The 16,697-nt window shown below is 44.2% G+C and overlaps 1 protein-coding gene across 1 annotated transcript; it reads right to left on the reverse strand.

Annotated features, from left to right (window-relative positions):
- Positions 1-15,418: 15,418 nt before the first annotated feature.
- On the reverse strand, positions 15,419-16,360 carry LOC142312660 (taste receptor type 2 member 40-like). Its single transcript, XM_075351656.1, has one exon. The coding sequence runs from the start codon at positions 16,358-16,360 to the stop codon at positions 15,419-15,421; it is 942 nt and encodes a 313-aa protein (XP_075207771.1).
- Positions 16,361-16,697: the final 337 nt, after the last annotated feature.

A 16,697-nucleotide genomic window follows, 5' to 3' on the forward strand; every position in this document is an offset into this window, starting at 1 on the left:
TACTCCAACTCATTATAACTAAGCCATTATACTAGCAAACACTCAGTGTACCTAGTGGCATCCTATCTGTGGCTATTGGACTTTGCTATAGTCCCACTAGTGCAAAGACATTTGCAGAGCGCATCTGCCTGCGTTGCACACTCCAACTCATTATAACTAAGCCATTATACTAGCAAACACTCAGTGTACCTAGTGGCATCCTATCTGTGGCTATTGGACTTTGCTATAGTCCCACTAGTGCAAAGACATTTGCAGAGCGCATCTGCCTGCGTTGCACCCTCCAACTCATTATAACTAAGCCATTATACTAGCAAACACTCAGTGTACCTAGTGGCATCCTATACGTGGCTATTGGACTTTGCTATAGTCCCACTAGTGCAAAGACATTTGCAGAGCGCATCTGCCTGCGTTGCACACTCCAACTCATTATAACTAAGCCATTATACTAGCAAACACTCAGTGTACCTAGTGGCATCCTATACGTGGCTATTGGACTTTGCTATAGTCCCACTAGTGCAAAGACATTTGCAGAGCGCATCTGCCTGCATTGCACACTCCAACTCATTATAACTAAGCCATTATACTAGCAAACACTCAGTGTACCTAGTGGCATCCTATCTGTGGCTATTGGACTTTGCTATAGTCCCACTAGTGCAAAGACATTTGCAGAGCGCATCTGCCTGCGTTGCACACTCCAACTCATTATAACTAAGCCATTATACTAGCAAACACTCAGTGTACCTAGTGGCATCCTATCTGTGGCTATTGGACTTTGCTATAGTCCCACTAGTGCAAAGACATTTGCAGAGCGCATCTGCATGCGTTGCACACTCCAACTCATTATAACTAAGCCATTATACTAGCAAACACTCAGTGTACCTAGTGGCATCCTATACGTGGCTATTGGACTTTGCTATAGTCCCACTAGTGCAAAGACATTTGCAGAGCGCATCTGCCTGCGTTGCACACTCCAACTCATTATAACTAAGCCATTATACTAGCAAACACTCAGTGTACCTAGTGGCATCCTATCTGTGGCTATTGGACTTTGCTATAGTCCCACTAGTGCAAAGACATTTGCAGAGCGCATCTGCCTGCGTTGCACACTCCAACTCATTATAACTAAGCCATTATACTAGCAAACACTCAGTGTACCTAGTGGCATCCTATACGTGGCTATTGGACTTTGCTATAGTCCCACTAGTGCAAAGACATTTGCAGAGCGCATCTGCCTGCGTTGCACACTCCAACTCATTATAACTAAGCCATTAGACTAGCAATTTTTGCTGCCAGTTTAAGGCCTGTAGTTGCATTGTCAGGGATATTTATTCTTTATTATTCTGCTGTTAATAAAGCTAGACCACCACTGCAATCTACACCACCTCTCAATTTTTACTACCACATTTTCAGTCCACAATCTTGTCGCAATCAACATGAGTGGCAAAATGACAGATGCTGGTGGAAAGGGGAAGAGGCGTGGTGGAAAAGGCAAAAAAGGTTTTGTCCGTGGGGAAGGTGGCAAAGCTCCATTATCATCTGCTGAAGATAGACCCTCTACCAGCAAAAGTAAGATGTCTACTACTTACCTTGGACAATCCGATGTGCTCCCTTTTTTACGGACACGAACAACAGGAAGAAAGGTAGATGATGGGCAAAAAAGGAAAATGCTTGAATGGATCTCAAGTGGTCCAACAAGTGCCCTCTCAGCCACTTCAAGTACCGCATCCAAAAAACACCAGTCCTCTGAGTTGTCATCCCAATCACACTTGATTTCTCCCAGCTCTGAAGTCTCCATCAGCCCTGCACAGTATGGTGGAACAGAGATGGCTGAGTCTGCAGAGCTGTTCAGTCACACTATAGCCTGGGAATCAGAGGTCTGCTCCCAAGCTACAGTGAGTACAGAACAGGAAATGGTCTGCAGTGATGCCCAGAACCTTTGTGACTCGGATTCAGGCCGTGAGCATAATGTTGACCCTTTGTCACAAACTGTAACACCTGTGGTTATAGACAATGAGGAACATTCTGATGAAGATGAGACGCAGATACCCGATTGGGATGACAACTTAAATATTCGGTCAGGGCAAGAAGAGGCTCGGTCAGAGGGGGAGGGGAGTGCAAACACAACAATTGATGATGAAGTTCTAGATCCCACCTACTGTCAACCCCCAGTCAGGCACTCGAGGAGGTCAACAGAGCGGAGAGTGCGAGGTACTGAAGTAAAGGGAGGCGACTGAAGATAAGTGTGGCATAGTTTTAACACAATCTCATAGTGGTGATAACTGTAACTGTTTAATTTCATTAGGGATTTGTTGTCTGTGTTTGTCTGGGGTACTGTGAAAAAGCAAAAAAAAAAAAAAAAGTGTGTCTAGTGATTTAGTCAGTAGTATTAGCCACACCTGTTTCTAGAAGCTTCTAGCAGCTTCTAGTAGTCCTTGTAGAACTATATAAACCAGCCAGAGCTAGCGAGGTGCTGAGAGTGCGAGGTACTGAAGTAAAGGGAGGCGACTGAAGATAAGTGTGGCATAGTTTTAACACAATCTCATAGTGGTGATAACTGTAACTGTTTAATTTCATTAGGGATTTGTTGTCTGTGTTTGTCTGGGGTACTGTGAAAAAGCAAAAAAAAAAAAAAAGTGTGTCTAGTGATTTAGTCAGTAGTATTAGCCACACCTGTTTCTAGAAGCTTCTAGCAGCTTCTAGTAGTCCTTGTAGAACTATATAAACCAGCCAGAGCTAGCGAGGTGCTGAGAGTGTGAGGTACTGAAGTAAAGGGAGGCGACTGAAGATAAGTGTGGCATAGTTTTAACACAATCTCATAGTGGTGATAACTGTAGCTGTTTAAGAAGAGAAGAGTCGCCGTAAGCTGATCGATTGCTGGGACTTGCCGGGTCTCGCTGTTTGAGGACATCGCAAAACCGCGCGCCTGACGGCACGCGACTTGCTCCTAACATACGCTGCATCAGCATTATGGAAGAGAAGAAAATCCACATGGTCACCTGCAACACATGCTACATGTTTACGGATCTGCCGCACAAAAAATTCAACTTCACGTGTCAAAAGTGCAAACTTGTTGCCCTCTTAGAGGAAAAGGTGCGGGGACTGGAAGAAAGAATAGCAACTTTGAAGCTAATTAAAGAACATGAGGACTTCTTGGACGAGGCAGAAGCAACAATTCAGGATATGGAAAGTGAGAAAAGCTTCAGAACACATACAGAGGCTGAAAAGTGGACACATGTGACCAAAAGAAGCCAGCGGATCAAGTGGTCGGCACCACCCACACAGCTTAGCAACCAATATGAAGCCCTCATGCTGGAGAACGAAAATGGCACAGCTCAGGATGATACCGTCTCTACAGGAGAAGACACAGTATCATCAAAAGAAGTTACTTTGTCAACAAAAGCAGAAACAAAAGACACTCAAAAGCACTCAGGAGCAACAAGCAGTGCGTCCAGAAAGAAAAGAAGAGTGGTAGTTATGGGCGACTCACTACTAAGAGGCACGGAGGCAACTATCTGCAGGCCGGACATAACCGCACGAGAAGTATGCTGCCTCCCTGGAGCAAAAATCAAGGATGTGGCCAACAGGATACCAACTATCCTCGGATCCAAGGACGAATACCCGTTCCTATTGATACATGTAGGAACAAACGACACGGCAAGAAATGATCTACCAACTATTTGTGAAGACTTTGAAATTCTGGGGAAGAAAATAAAGGAACGAACAGGTTGTTTTCTCATCAATCCTCCCAGTCGATGGCCATGGTGTCAGAAGATGGAATAGGATACTAGATTTGAACAACTGGCAACGACGGTGGTGCAGGCAGCAAGGATTTGGATTCTTAGACCATGGAGTGAATTACCTCTACGATGGACTTCTCGCAAGAGACGGGATACACCTCACAAAAGCTGGGAAACACACGTTCGCCAGAAGGCTTGCCACACTCATCAGGAGGGCTTTAAACTAGAAGAAGAGGGGATGGGAGAAAAAACAGCAGACAAGAACATGCAGCAGAAGGACAAACTAATCAAGGATACTAGATGCCGTAAAGAGGACCCAAGACAGGGTACTAAGAAGGAAGCTGAGAAAAGGGGAGCAAAACTTCTTTCCTGCATGCTGACCAATGCAAGAAGCCTGACCAATAAGATGGAGGAACTGGAGCTGGTAATGTATGAGGAGAAATACGACATAGTAGGAATAACTGAGACATGGTTAGATGATAGTTATGACTGGGCGGCTAACCTGCAAGGATATGAATTGTTTAGGAGGGATCGTAAAAAAAGGAAAGGGGGTGGAGTCTGTCTATATATAAAGTCCAGTTTAAAACCCAGACTAAGAGAAGATATTCAAGAGGGAAATGAAGAGGTGGAGTCTCTATGGGTGGAGATACAAGGAGGGAAAACTAATAAAATCCTCATAGGGGTTTGTTATAAGCCACCAAATATAACAGAAACCACTGAAAATGTATTATTGAAACAAATAGACAAAGCAGCAAATCACAATGAGGTGATTATTATGGGGGACTTCAATTACCCCGATATAGACTGGGAAACTGAAACCTGCGTATCTCAGAAAGGAAACCGGTTTCTGTCAGTAACTAAGGATAATTATCTGTCCCAACTTGTGCCGGGCCCAACTAGAGGGGCAGCCCTTCTGGACTTAATTTTAAGACACAGGCCAGATAGAATAACAGACGTACGAGTGGATGGGCACCTAGGGAATAGTGACCACAATATAATACAATTCCACTTGTCCTTTAGTAAGGTGCCTTGGAGGGGGGTTACAAAAACGCTGAATTTCAGGAAAGCAAAGTTTGATCAACTTAGAGAAGACCTTCGCCAAATTGATTGGGACAATGTCCTCAAAAATGGGAGCACAGAAAATAAGTGGGAAATTTTTAAATCGGTATTAAACACCCACTGCGAGCTAGCCATACCATACAGAAATAAGAGGGCTAGGAACAGGAGAAAACCAATGTGGCTTAATAAGGATGTAAAAGGGGCAATGAATAATAAGAAAAAGGCATTTAAAAAGCTAAAACAAGAAGGCAGCGAGGAAGCATTAAAAATATATAGTGAAAAAAATAAAATGTGTAAAAAACAAATATATTTAGCAAAAGTAGAAACTGAGAGACTCATTGCTAAGGAAAGCAAAACAAATCCCAAACTATTCTTTAATTATATAAACAGAAAAAAGATTAAAATTGATGGTGTTGGCCCTTTAAAGAATAATGAGGGTAAAATCATAGAAAGCGATGTGGGAAAAGCAAATGTTTTAAATACTTTTTTCTCAACTGTGTTCACACAGGAAAAGCATATGCCAGGGGAAATGCAGAGTGATCATGTAAATGCCCCATTAAGTATGACCTGCCTAACCCAGGAAGAAGTGCAGAACCGACTTAGTAACATTAAAATTGACAAATCACCAGGCCCTGATGGCATTCACCCTCGGGTATTAAGGGAGTTAAGTAATGTGATAGACAGGCCTCTATTCCTTTTATTTAAAGACTCTATAGAAACTGGGTCTGTTCCACTGGATTGGCGGCTAGCAAATGTGGTACCAATATTCAAAAAAGGGTGCAAAAGGGAACCTGGAAACTATAGGCCGGTAAGCTTAACATCTGTTGTGGGTAAAATGTTTGAAGGGTTTTTAAGGGATACTATTATGGAATGTCTCAATGTTAATAACTGTTTAACTCCATATCAACATGGATTTATGAAGGATCGCTCCTGTCAAACTAACCTGATCAGCTTCTATGAGGATGTAAGCTCTCACATGGACCGAGGAGAAGCATTGGATGTCATTTATCTCGACTTCGGTAAAGCATTTGACACTGTCCCACATAAAAGACTGCTAAGTAAAATGAGAAAGCTTGGGCTCGGGGAAAATGTGTGTAGATGGGTAGGTAGCTGGCTTAGTGGTAGAAAACAAAGAGTGGTTATTAATGGTGCATACTCAGATTGGGCCAGGGTTACTAGTGGGGTGCCACAGGGGTCTGTATTGGGCCCCCTACTATTTAATATATTTATTAATGATCTGGTGGATGGTTTACAGAGTAAAATATCAGTATTTGCAGATGATACAAAACTATGTAAGGTAGTTAACACAAAGGAGGACAGTTTGCAACTACAGATGGACTTGAGTAAATTGGAGAATTGGGCTGAAAAATGGCAAATGAGGTTTAACACAGATAAGTGTAAGGTTATGCACATGGGAAGGAGAAACAGATGCTACGATTACTTACTAAATGGGAAACTGCTGGGGAAATCAGACATGGAAAAAGACTTAGGCATCTTAGTGAATAAGAATCTAAATTGGAGTGCCCAGTGTCAGGCAGCAGCCACCAAAGCAAATAGGGTGATGGGATGCATTAGAAGAGGTCTGGGGGCACGAGATGAAAACATCATTCTCCCTCTGTACAAATCATTAGTCAGACCACACTTGGAGTATTGTGTGCAATTTTGGGCGCCGGTGCTGAAGAAAGACATTACTGAACTTGAAAGGGTTCAGAGGCGGGCTACTAAAATAATAAATGGAATGGGTGCATTACAATACACGGAAAGGTCATCAAAATTAGGTCTATTTACTCTAGAAAAAAGAAGACTTAGGGGAGACCTAATAAATATGTACAAATATATCAGAGGGCCATATAGAGATCTCTCCCATGATCTGTTTGTACCAAGGACTATGACAAGAACAAGGGGGCATTCTTTTCGATTGGAGGAAAGAAAATTCCTACATCAGCATAGAAGAGGGTTCTTCACGGTAAGAGCAGTGAGGCTCTGGAACTCTCTTCCTGAGGAAGTGGTGATGGCCAACTCACTGAATGAATTTAAGAGAGGAATGGATGCATTTCTTGTTAGCAAAAGTATAGAAGGTTATAAATAGCATAATCTTACAGGTAGATAGAAGAGCGACCAAGATTATTAGAGGAATGGGTGGGCTGCAATACCAAGACAGGTTATTAAACTTGGGGTTAGTTAGTTAGGAAAAACAAAGGCTTAGGGGGATCTAATCACAATGTATAAATATATGAGGGGACAGTACAGAGACCTTTCCAAAGATCTCTTTACACCTAGGCCTGCGACTGGAACACGGGGGCATCCGCTACGTCTTGAGGAAAGAATGTTTAATCATAATCACAGATGAGGATTCTTTACTGTACGAGCAGTGAGACTATGGAGCTCTCTGCCGTATGATGTTGTATTGAGGGATTCACAAGTAAAATTTAAGCAGAGCCTGATCGCATTAATTGAAAAATATAATATTACCAGTTATGTATATTGGATTTTATGACAGGGTATTGATCCAGGGAACTAGTCTGATTGCCGTATGTGGAGTCAGGAAGGAATTTTTTTCCCCATTGGAGCTTATTTGACACATTGGGTTTTTTTTGCCTTCCTCTGGATCAACATGTTAGGCTACGGGTTGAACTAGATGGACTTAGAGTCTCCCTTCAACCTTAAAAACTATGAAACTATGAAACAGAGGCGGTGGAGGAGGATGCAACCGACGATGAAGTTACCTTGCGCCTTCCTGGACAGAGTCGGAGCACTGGTAGCACGTCTACAACTGCATCCTCAGCCACCACTCTGCCTCTGAGCATTATTCGGGGTGGATCAACAGGTCGCATGGCCTCTAAGCCTTGCCTAGCCTGGTCCTTTTTTGACATAGAAAAAGATCGCCCAAATTATGTGATATGTAAAATTTGTCATGGTTCTCTTAGTAGAGGTCAAAACCTCAGCAGTTTGACAACTTCTTCCATGAATCGTCACATGAATAAATATCATATGGCCCGGTGGGAAGCTCACCGTGCTGCAATGCGGCCTAGCGGAGCAAACCATCCACCGCCTGCCCCTTCCAGTGCATCCGCGCGCTCGTCATCTTCTAGGACTGTTGGGACAGCTGTCACACCTGTTTTTCCACCCACAACTTCCATCACTGTAACCGCAACAGGCAGTTTGCTTGGTAGGTCGTCAGTTGTTTTGGAAGGGGAAACAAGTGAGTGTGTACAGCTCTCTCAGACATCGATAGCACCAACTTTGGATGAAGGCAACATCATGTCTCCGCCTGCACTTTCCTCACAAAGCTGCATTTTTCCAGGGACACCCTACTCAACACCGTCTACACACAGCAGCCAGATCTCTGTCCCTCAGATGTGGTCAAATAAAAGGCCACTTCCTGCGACCCATGACAAAGCGAAGAGGTTGACTCTATCCCTCTGTAAGCTGTTGGCTACCGAAATGCTGCCTTTCCGCCTAGTGGACACACAGGATTTTAGAGACCTTATGTCTGTCGCTGTGCCCCAGTACCAGATGCCTAGTCGCCACTACTTCTCTAAGAAAGGTGTGCCCGCGCTACACCAGCATGTCGCACAAAACATCACCGCTTCCTTGAGAAACTCTGTGTGTGAACGGGTGCATTTCACCACCGATACTTGGACCAGTAAGCATGGACAGGGACGTTACATGTCGCTGACTGGGCACTGGGTAACTATGGTGATAGATGGTGAAGGGTCTGCTGCACAAGTCTTGCCGTCCCCACGACTTGTGTGTCAATCCTCTGTCTGTCCAAGTTCTGCCACTGCTTCTGCATCCTCCACCTCATCTGGGTCCTCCACCTCCGCCCCAAGCCTGCCTGGTCAGGCCACCAGCGTTCTCACTGCGCAGAAGGAATCACGCACGCCTGATTACTATGCTGGCAGCAGAGCGCAACGGCATCAGGCGGTCTTTAGCTTGACATGTCTTGGGAATAAGAGTCACACAGCTGAGGAGTTGTGGTCAGCTCTGCGTTCCGAGTTTAATAAATGGTTGTCTCCACTCAACCTTCAGCCTGGTAAGGCCGTGTGCGACAATCCTGCCAACCTGGGTGCGGCCCTTCGCCTGGGCAAGGTGACACACGTACCTTGTATGGCTCACGTGTTGAACCTTGTCGTCCAGCAATTTTTAACACACTATCCCGGCCTAGATGGCCTTCTGAACAGGGCACGAAAACTGTCTGCTCACTTCCGCCGTTCAAGCGCCGCAGCAGAGCGACTTGCATCGCTCCAGAAGTCTTTCGGCCTGCCGGTTCATCGCCTGAAATGCGATGTGGCGACACGCTGGAATTCAACTCTCCACATGTTACAGCGACTGTGGCAGCACCGCAGAGCCCTGGTGCAATACGTCATGACGTATAGCCTGGGCCAACGAGATGCAGAGGTGGGGCAGATCACCCTGATGGAGTCGTCTCAGATCAAGGACCTATGCACCCTTCTGCACAGTTTCGACATGGCGACGAATATGTTTAGCGCTGACAATGCCATTATCAGCATGACGATTCCAGTCATTTACATGCTGGAGCACACGCTAAACACTATTCGGAGTCAGGGGGTGAGACAACAGGAAGGAGAGGAACTACAGGAGGATTCATATGCGCAAGACACAACAATATCACCAAGGTCCAGACGTTCATCATCACCAACGCAGCAGGCATGGGACCATGGGGGACAGGGATCGACAAGGGCGCATAGTAGCAGGCGAAATGTTGAGCAAGGTGCAGGAGAACATGAAGAAATGGAGGACGAACTGTCCATGGACATGGAAGACTCAGCGGATGAGGGAGACCTTGGTCAAATTTCAGTTGAAAGAGGTTGGGGGGAGATGTCAGAGGAAGAAAGAACGGTTAGCACCTCTATGCCACAAACACAGCGTGGACTTGGTCCGCATGGCTGCGCAAGACACATGAGTGCCTTTTTGTTGCACTACCTCCAACATGACAGTCGTATTGTCAAAATTAGAAGTGATGATGACTACTGGATTGCCACACTATTAGATCCCCAGTACAAGTCCAAATTTTGTGACATAATTCCAGCCATAGAAAGGGACGCACGTATGCAGGAGTATCAGCAGAAGCTGTTACTCGATCTTAGCTCGGCTTTTCCACCAAACAACCGTGCAGGTGCAGGGAGGGAATCTCCCAGTTGTAACTTGACAAACATGGGACGGTCTCGTCATCTTCAACAGTCTACCCGTACCAGTAGGACCGTATCTGGTGCTGGTAACAGCAATTTTATGGAATCTTTTCATAATTTTTTTAGACCCTCTTTTGCAAGGCCACCAGAGACAACAAGTCTGACACATAGTCAACGGCTGGAGAGGATGATACAGGAGTATCTCCAAATGAACATCGATGCCATGACTGTGCAACTGGAGCCTTGCTCCTTTTGGGCTTCAAACCTAGAAAAATGTCCAGAGCTCGCAACTTACGCCTTGGAGATTTTGTCGTGTCCAGCTGCCAGCGTTGTCTCTGAACGTGTCTTCAGTGCTGCTGGGTGTGTGCTGACAGATAAGCGCACGCGTCTGTCCAGTGACAATGTGGACAGACTGACGTTCATCAAAATGAACAAGTCATGGATCCAGAAGGAATTTACAACCCCTGTGTCATCCTGGGGAGAGTAAATGCTTGTGGATTTGGAATGTGCTTGATGCAAATCTAGCTGTGAAGTGTACAACTAGGGCACAAGTGCTGCCACTGAATGGGTGGGTGTGTGTGGGGCACAATTTTTGGAAAAAAAAGGGAGACTCCGCTTGGAGTAACCCTTGCTTACATTGTTTTTAAAAGAAGCCAAGATGAACAAGTCATGGGTCAGCAAAGACTTTATCTACCTACCCCGGTGTCATGCTGGGTACGGTTAATTATGGCATATTTTTGAATGTGCTTGATGCAAATCAAAACATCCTGTTTGCAACTAGGGCCCAAGTGCTGCCACTGATGGGGTGGGTGTCTGTGTGGCCCAATTTTTGGAAAAAATGGAGACTCCGCTTGGAGTAACCCTTGCTTGCTGTGTTTTTAAAAGAAGCCAAGATGAACAGAGCTGGGATCAGGAAAGACTTTGCTACCTACCCCGGTGTCATCCTGGGGACGGTTAATTATGGCGTATTTTTGAATGTGCTTGATGCAAATCTAGCTGTGAAGTGTACAACTAGGGCACAAGTGCTGCCACTGAATGGGTGGGTGTGTGTGGGGCACAATTTTTGGAAAAAAAGGGAGACTCCGCTTGGAGTAACCCTTGCTTACATTGTTTTTAAAAGAAGCCAAGATTAACAAGTCATGGGTCAGCAAAGACTTTATCTACCTACCCCGGTGTCATGCTGGGTACGGTTAATTATGGCATATTTTTGAATGTGCTTGATGCAAATCAAAACATCCTGTTTGCAACTAGGGCCCAAGTGCTGCCACTGATGGGGTGGGTGTCTGTGTGGCCCAATTTTTGGAAAAAAGGGAGACTCCGCTTGGAGTAACCCTTGCTTGCTGTGTTTTTAAAAGAAGCCAAGATGAACAGAGCTGGGATCAGGAAAGACTTTGCTACCTACCCCGGTGTCATCCTGGGGACGGTTAATTATGGCGTATTTTTGAATGTGCTTGATGCAAATCTAGCTGTGAAGTGTACAACTAGGGCACAAGTGCTGCCACTGAATGGGTGGGTGTGTGTGGGGCACAATTTTTGGAAAAAAAGGGAGACTCCGCTTGGAGTAACCCTTGCTTACATTGTTTTTAAAAGAAGCCAAGATGAACAAGTCATGGGTCAGCAAAGACTTTATCTACCTACCCCGGTGTCATGCTGGGTACGGTTAATTATGGCATATTTTTGAATGTGCTTGATGCAAATCAAAACATCCTGTTTGCAACTAGGGCCCAAGTGCTGCCACTGATGGGGTGGGTGTCTGTGTGGCCCAATTTTTGGAAAAAAGGGAGACTCCGCTTGGAGTAACCCTTGCTTGCTGAGTTTTTAAAAGAAGCCAAGATGAACAGAGCTGGGATCAGGAAAGACTTTGCTACCTACCCCGGTGTCATCCTGGGGATGGTTAATTATGGCATATTTTTGAATGTGCTTGATGCAAATCTAGCTGTGAAGTGTACAACTAGGGCACAAGTGCTGCCACTGAATGGGTGGGTGTGTGTGGGGCACAATTTTTGGAAAAAAAGGGAGACTCCGCTTGGAGTAACCCTTGCTTACATTGTTTTTAAAAGAAGCCAAGATGAACAAGTCATGGGTCAGCAAAGACTTTATCTACCTACCCCGGTGTCATGCTGGGTACGGTTAATTATGGCATATTTTTGAATGTGCTTGATGCAAATGTAGCTGTGAAGTGTACAACTGGGGCACAACTGCTGCCACTGAAGGGGTGGGTGTGTGTGGGGCCCAATTTTTGGAAAAAAAGGAGACTCCGCTTGGAGTAACCCTTGCTTACATTGTTTTTAAAAGAAGCCAAGATGAACTGAGCTGGGATCAGGAAAGACTTTGCTACCTACCCCGGTGTCATCCTGGGGACGGTTAATTATGGCGTATTTTTGAATGTGCTTGATGCAAATGTAGCTGTGAAGTGTACAACTGGGGCACAACTGCTGCCACTGAAGGGGTGGGTGTGTGTGGGGCCCAATTTTTGGAAAAAAAGGAGACTCCGCTTGGAGTAACCCTTGCTTACATTGTTTTTAAAAGAAGCCAAGATGAACAGAACTGGGATCAGGAAAGACTTTGCTACCTACCCCGGTGTCATCCTGGGGACGGTTAATTATGGCGTATTTTTGAATGTGCTTGATGCAAATCAAAACATCCTGTTTGCAACTAGGGCCCAAGTGCTGCCACTGATGGGGTGGGTGTCTGTGTGGCCCAATTTTTGGAAAAAAGGGAGACTCCGCTTGGAGTAACCCTTGCTTGCTGTGTTTTTAAAAGAAGCCAAGATGAACAGAGCTGGGATCAGGAAAGACTTTGCTACCTACCCCGGTGTCATCCTGGGGACGGATAAGAATGGCGTATTTTTGAATGTGCTTGATGCAAATGTAGCTGTGAAGTGTACAACTGGGGCACAACTGCTGCCACTGAAGGGGTGGGTGTGTGTGGGGCCCAATTTTTGGAAAAAAAGGAGACTCCGCTTGGAGTAACCCTTGCTTACATTGTTTTTAAAAGAAGCCAAGATGAACAAGTCATGGGTCAGCAAAGACTTTATCTACCTACCCCGGTGTCATGCTGGGTACGGTTAATTATGGCATATTTTTGAATGTGCTTGATGCAAATCAAAACATCCTGTTTGCAACTAGGGCCCAAGTGCTGCCACTGATGGGGTGGGTGTGTGTGTGGCCCAATTTTTGGAAAAAAGGGAGACTCCGCTTGGAGTAACCCTTGCTTGCTGTGTTTTTAAAAGAAGCCAAGATGAACAGAGCTGGGATCAGGAAAGACTTTGCTACCTACCCCGGTGTCATCCTGGGGACGGTTAATTATGGCGTATTTTTGAATGTGCTTGATGCAAATCAAAACATCCTGTTTGCAACTAGGGCCCAAGTGCTGCCACTGATGGGGTGGGTGTCTGTGTGGCCCAATTTTTGGAAAAAAGGGAGACTCCGCTTGGAGTCACCTTGCGGTGTTTTACATGACTTTAGAAGGGCGTGCCATGCCTATATCTGTGTGTCCTCCTCTTTTTCCTTGTCCAGCTGTTTTGTTTTCGCATGAGTATATGTCCTTGTCACTTTCCCATGTGTTTGAGTTGTTTGTCACCTTTTGGACACCTTTGAGGGTGTTTTCTAGGTGTTTTTCTGTGTTTGTGATTGCCTGCCATTGTTTCCTATTGGCTCGAGTTCGGTTCGTCGAACGTTCGACGAGCCGAACTCGAACGGGACCTCCGTTCGGCGAACCGACCTCGAGCCGAACCGGGACCGGTTCGCTCATCTCTACTTAGGACATTACTACAGGATGGGTACAATACTACTAGGATGGGCACAATACTACAGGATGGGCACAATACTACAAGAATGGGCACAATACTACAAGAATGGTCACAATACTACAAGGATGGATACAATACTACAGGCTGGGCGCAATACTACAGGTTGGGTGCAATGCTACAAAGATAGGCACAATACTGCAAGGATGGGTACAATACTACAGGGATAAGCACAATACTGCAAGGATAGGTACAATGCTACTGGATGGGCACAATACTACAAGAATCGGTACAATACTACAAGGATGGATACAATACTACAAGGATGGTACAATACTACAGGCTGGGTGCAATACTACAGGATGAGTGCAATACTACAAGGATGGGCACAATACTACAAGGATGGGCACAATACTACCAGGATGGTCACAATACTACAAGAATGGGCACAATACTGCAAGGATAGGTACAATGCTACTGGATGGGCACAATACTACAAGGATGGGCACAATACAACAAGGATGGGTACAATACTACAGGGATAGGCGCAATACTGCAAGGATGGGCACAATACTACAAGGATGGGCACAATACTACAAGGATGGGCGCAATACTACAAGAATGGGCACAATACTACAAGAATGGGCACAATACTACAAGGATGGATACAATACTACAGGCTGGGCGCAATACTACAGGTTGGGTGCAATACTACAAAGATAGGCACAATACTGCAAGGATGGGTACAATACTACAGGGATAAGCACAATACTACAGGATGAGTGCAATACTACAAGGATGGGCACAATACTACAAGGATGGGTACAATACTACAAGGAAAGGCACAATACTACCAGGATGGTCACAATACTACAAGGATGGGCACAATACTGCAAGGATAGGTACAATGCTACTGGATGGGCACAATACTACAAGGATGGGCACAATACTACAAGAATGGGCACAATACTACAAGGATGGGTACAATACTACAGGGTTAGGCGCAATACTGCAAGGATGAGCACAATACTACAAGGATGGGCACAATACTACAAGGATGGGCGCAATACTACAAGGATGGGCGCAATACTACAAGGATGAGCACAATACTACAAGAATGGGTACAATACTACAGTGATAGGTACAATACTACAGGGATAGGTACAATGCTACTGGATGGGCACAATACTACAAGGATGGGTGCAATACTACAAGATGGGGGCGCAATACTACAGGATGGGCACAATACCACAAGGATGTGCACACTGCACAATACCACAAGGATGGGCACAATACTACAAGGATGGGCACAATACTACAATGATGGGCACAATAATAATAATTTATATTATTTTATTGTAATACATAGTATAAAATAAATCAAAGTTTTGTGCCATCATTGCACGTTTAATTTTTACAAAGGTAATGCCTTAAAATCTAAACCAAAAAAAATTCTGTATACAAAATAAAAAAAAAAAATGTAGCTCTTCAAAACTGCGAATGAAGTAAGTACTAAAAATAACTGCAAAAAGGTAAGCTCTCAAATGATATAGAATAATATAAAAGGAAATTTTGAATACTGCAGACAAAGCCTTTATTTGTGACAGAGGTACAAGAGAAAATACAAACACACACACACACACACACACACACATATTGTTTTGGAGACAAAATTAAAACAATCACATTGTAGATTAAATTATACAGAATATGAAAACCCTCTATTGGGTGGTGACAGTGTCCTCAGTAATCACTGGTTTCATACCAAAGAGTTTCTTGAAGTTAGACAATAACTTGTGGTTCCCCGCTATCAAAATAATCGAATTAATTGTTGGGAAACCGGAACCTACAATAAATGAAAGAGCAAATATCAAACCGTTGTCATTCTCCAGTGCCATAAATACTGAACTCATACACCCATAGAAGAGCAAATACAACAGAAGCAGAGAAGTTACTGTTTTAGCCGCAGACAAATGAGAATTAATTCTTGAGTTCCCAGAACCTTCATTGCTTTTCTTCATCCGTATCATGTGCTTACACAAAGAGGTGACGATGGCTCCAGCAGTGAGAAATATTATAACAAAGGCAACGGCAGCAGCCAACATGAAAACCCGGAACAGACATTTGCATCTGCTTTTAAAATTGAAAGAAAATATTGAAGTTATATTTCCAGTTGCAAGAACAGTCACAGGAGTCATGTCTATGTATAGATCCAAGTAGGCTGCTAATCCAAGTGACCAAGATACAACCATAGAAATAATGAGCAGCCATGGCATGAATACCGGAGCCTTTGTCTTCAGCTTGTAGAAGAAAGACCCACCAAAGTTGGCAATCTTAATGCAATAGTAGAAACACAGGCAGGTGGAACTCCAAAGACTTGAGAACGCCAGTGAAATCAGGACGGTGATCAAAGGAAACGCCACCAAGCCTTGTCTAAAGAACTCCAGAAACATTAATGTCGTGATTCTATAAAATGTAATTGTTCCTTGAAAAAAGATATTGATGAGGGAAATGATGTTGATTATAAGTATGGATGGGTTACTATCACGGGTCTTTAACCAGTCTAGAAAATGAACTGTCAGGATGAATTGATTTCCTATTACACCAGTCACTAGAAAGCAGATGTAGATACCAACTGTTACTAGGGTTTCAATAGAAGTCATTGTTGGACTGACTGATTGTGAATAAAGCAATGTTTGCTCCTTGCTGTATGTGAGCCACTTATTGACTTGAGCACTACGTATTTCTGATAACTATGCATAACCATTTAGCATGTGCAGTTTGTCAATGTCATTCCTCAGACAGTTTCGTAGTAGGGAAATATAGACACATTTTACAGGATGAAAATAAGGGAATTGGGTATTTTCTTCCGGTATATATTGTACATGTGGTTTCCGGTGCAAAGCAATCATTTAACCCACAACCTATTTGGATCCAGCACTGTAAATGCACATCACCATGCAAAGCTTTACACTATAACATAGAACTTGGAAATGTTTG

Source organism: Anomaloglossus baeobatrachus, chromosome 5, assembly GCF_048569485.1.
Source record: "Anomaloglossus baeobatrachus isolate aAnoBae1 chromosome 5, aAnoBae1.hap1, whole genome shotgun sequence".
NCBI classification, from domain to species: Eukaryota; Metazoa; Chordata; class Amphibia; order Anura; family Aromobatidae; genus Anomaloglossus; species Anomaloglossus baeobatrachus.

What these genes read in the sequence shown, in the direction of transcription:
- LOC142312660 (XM_075351656.1), bottom strand. Translation starts at nt 16,360, where the DNA reads ATGACTTCTATTGAAACCCTAGTAACAGTTGGTATCTACATCTGCTTT.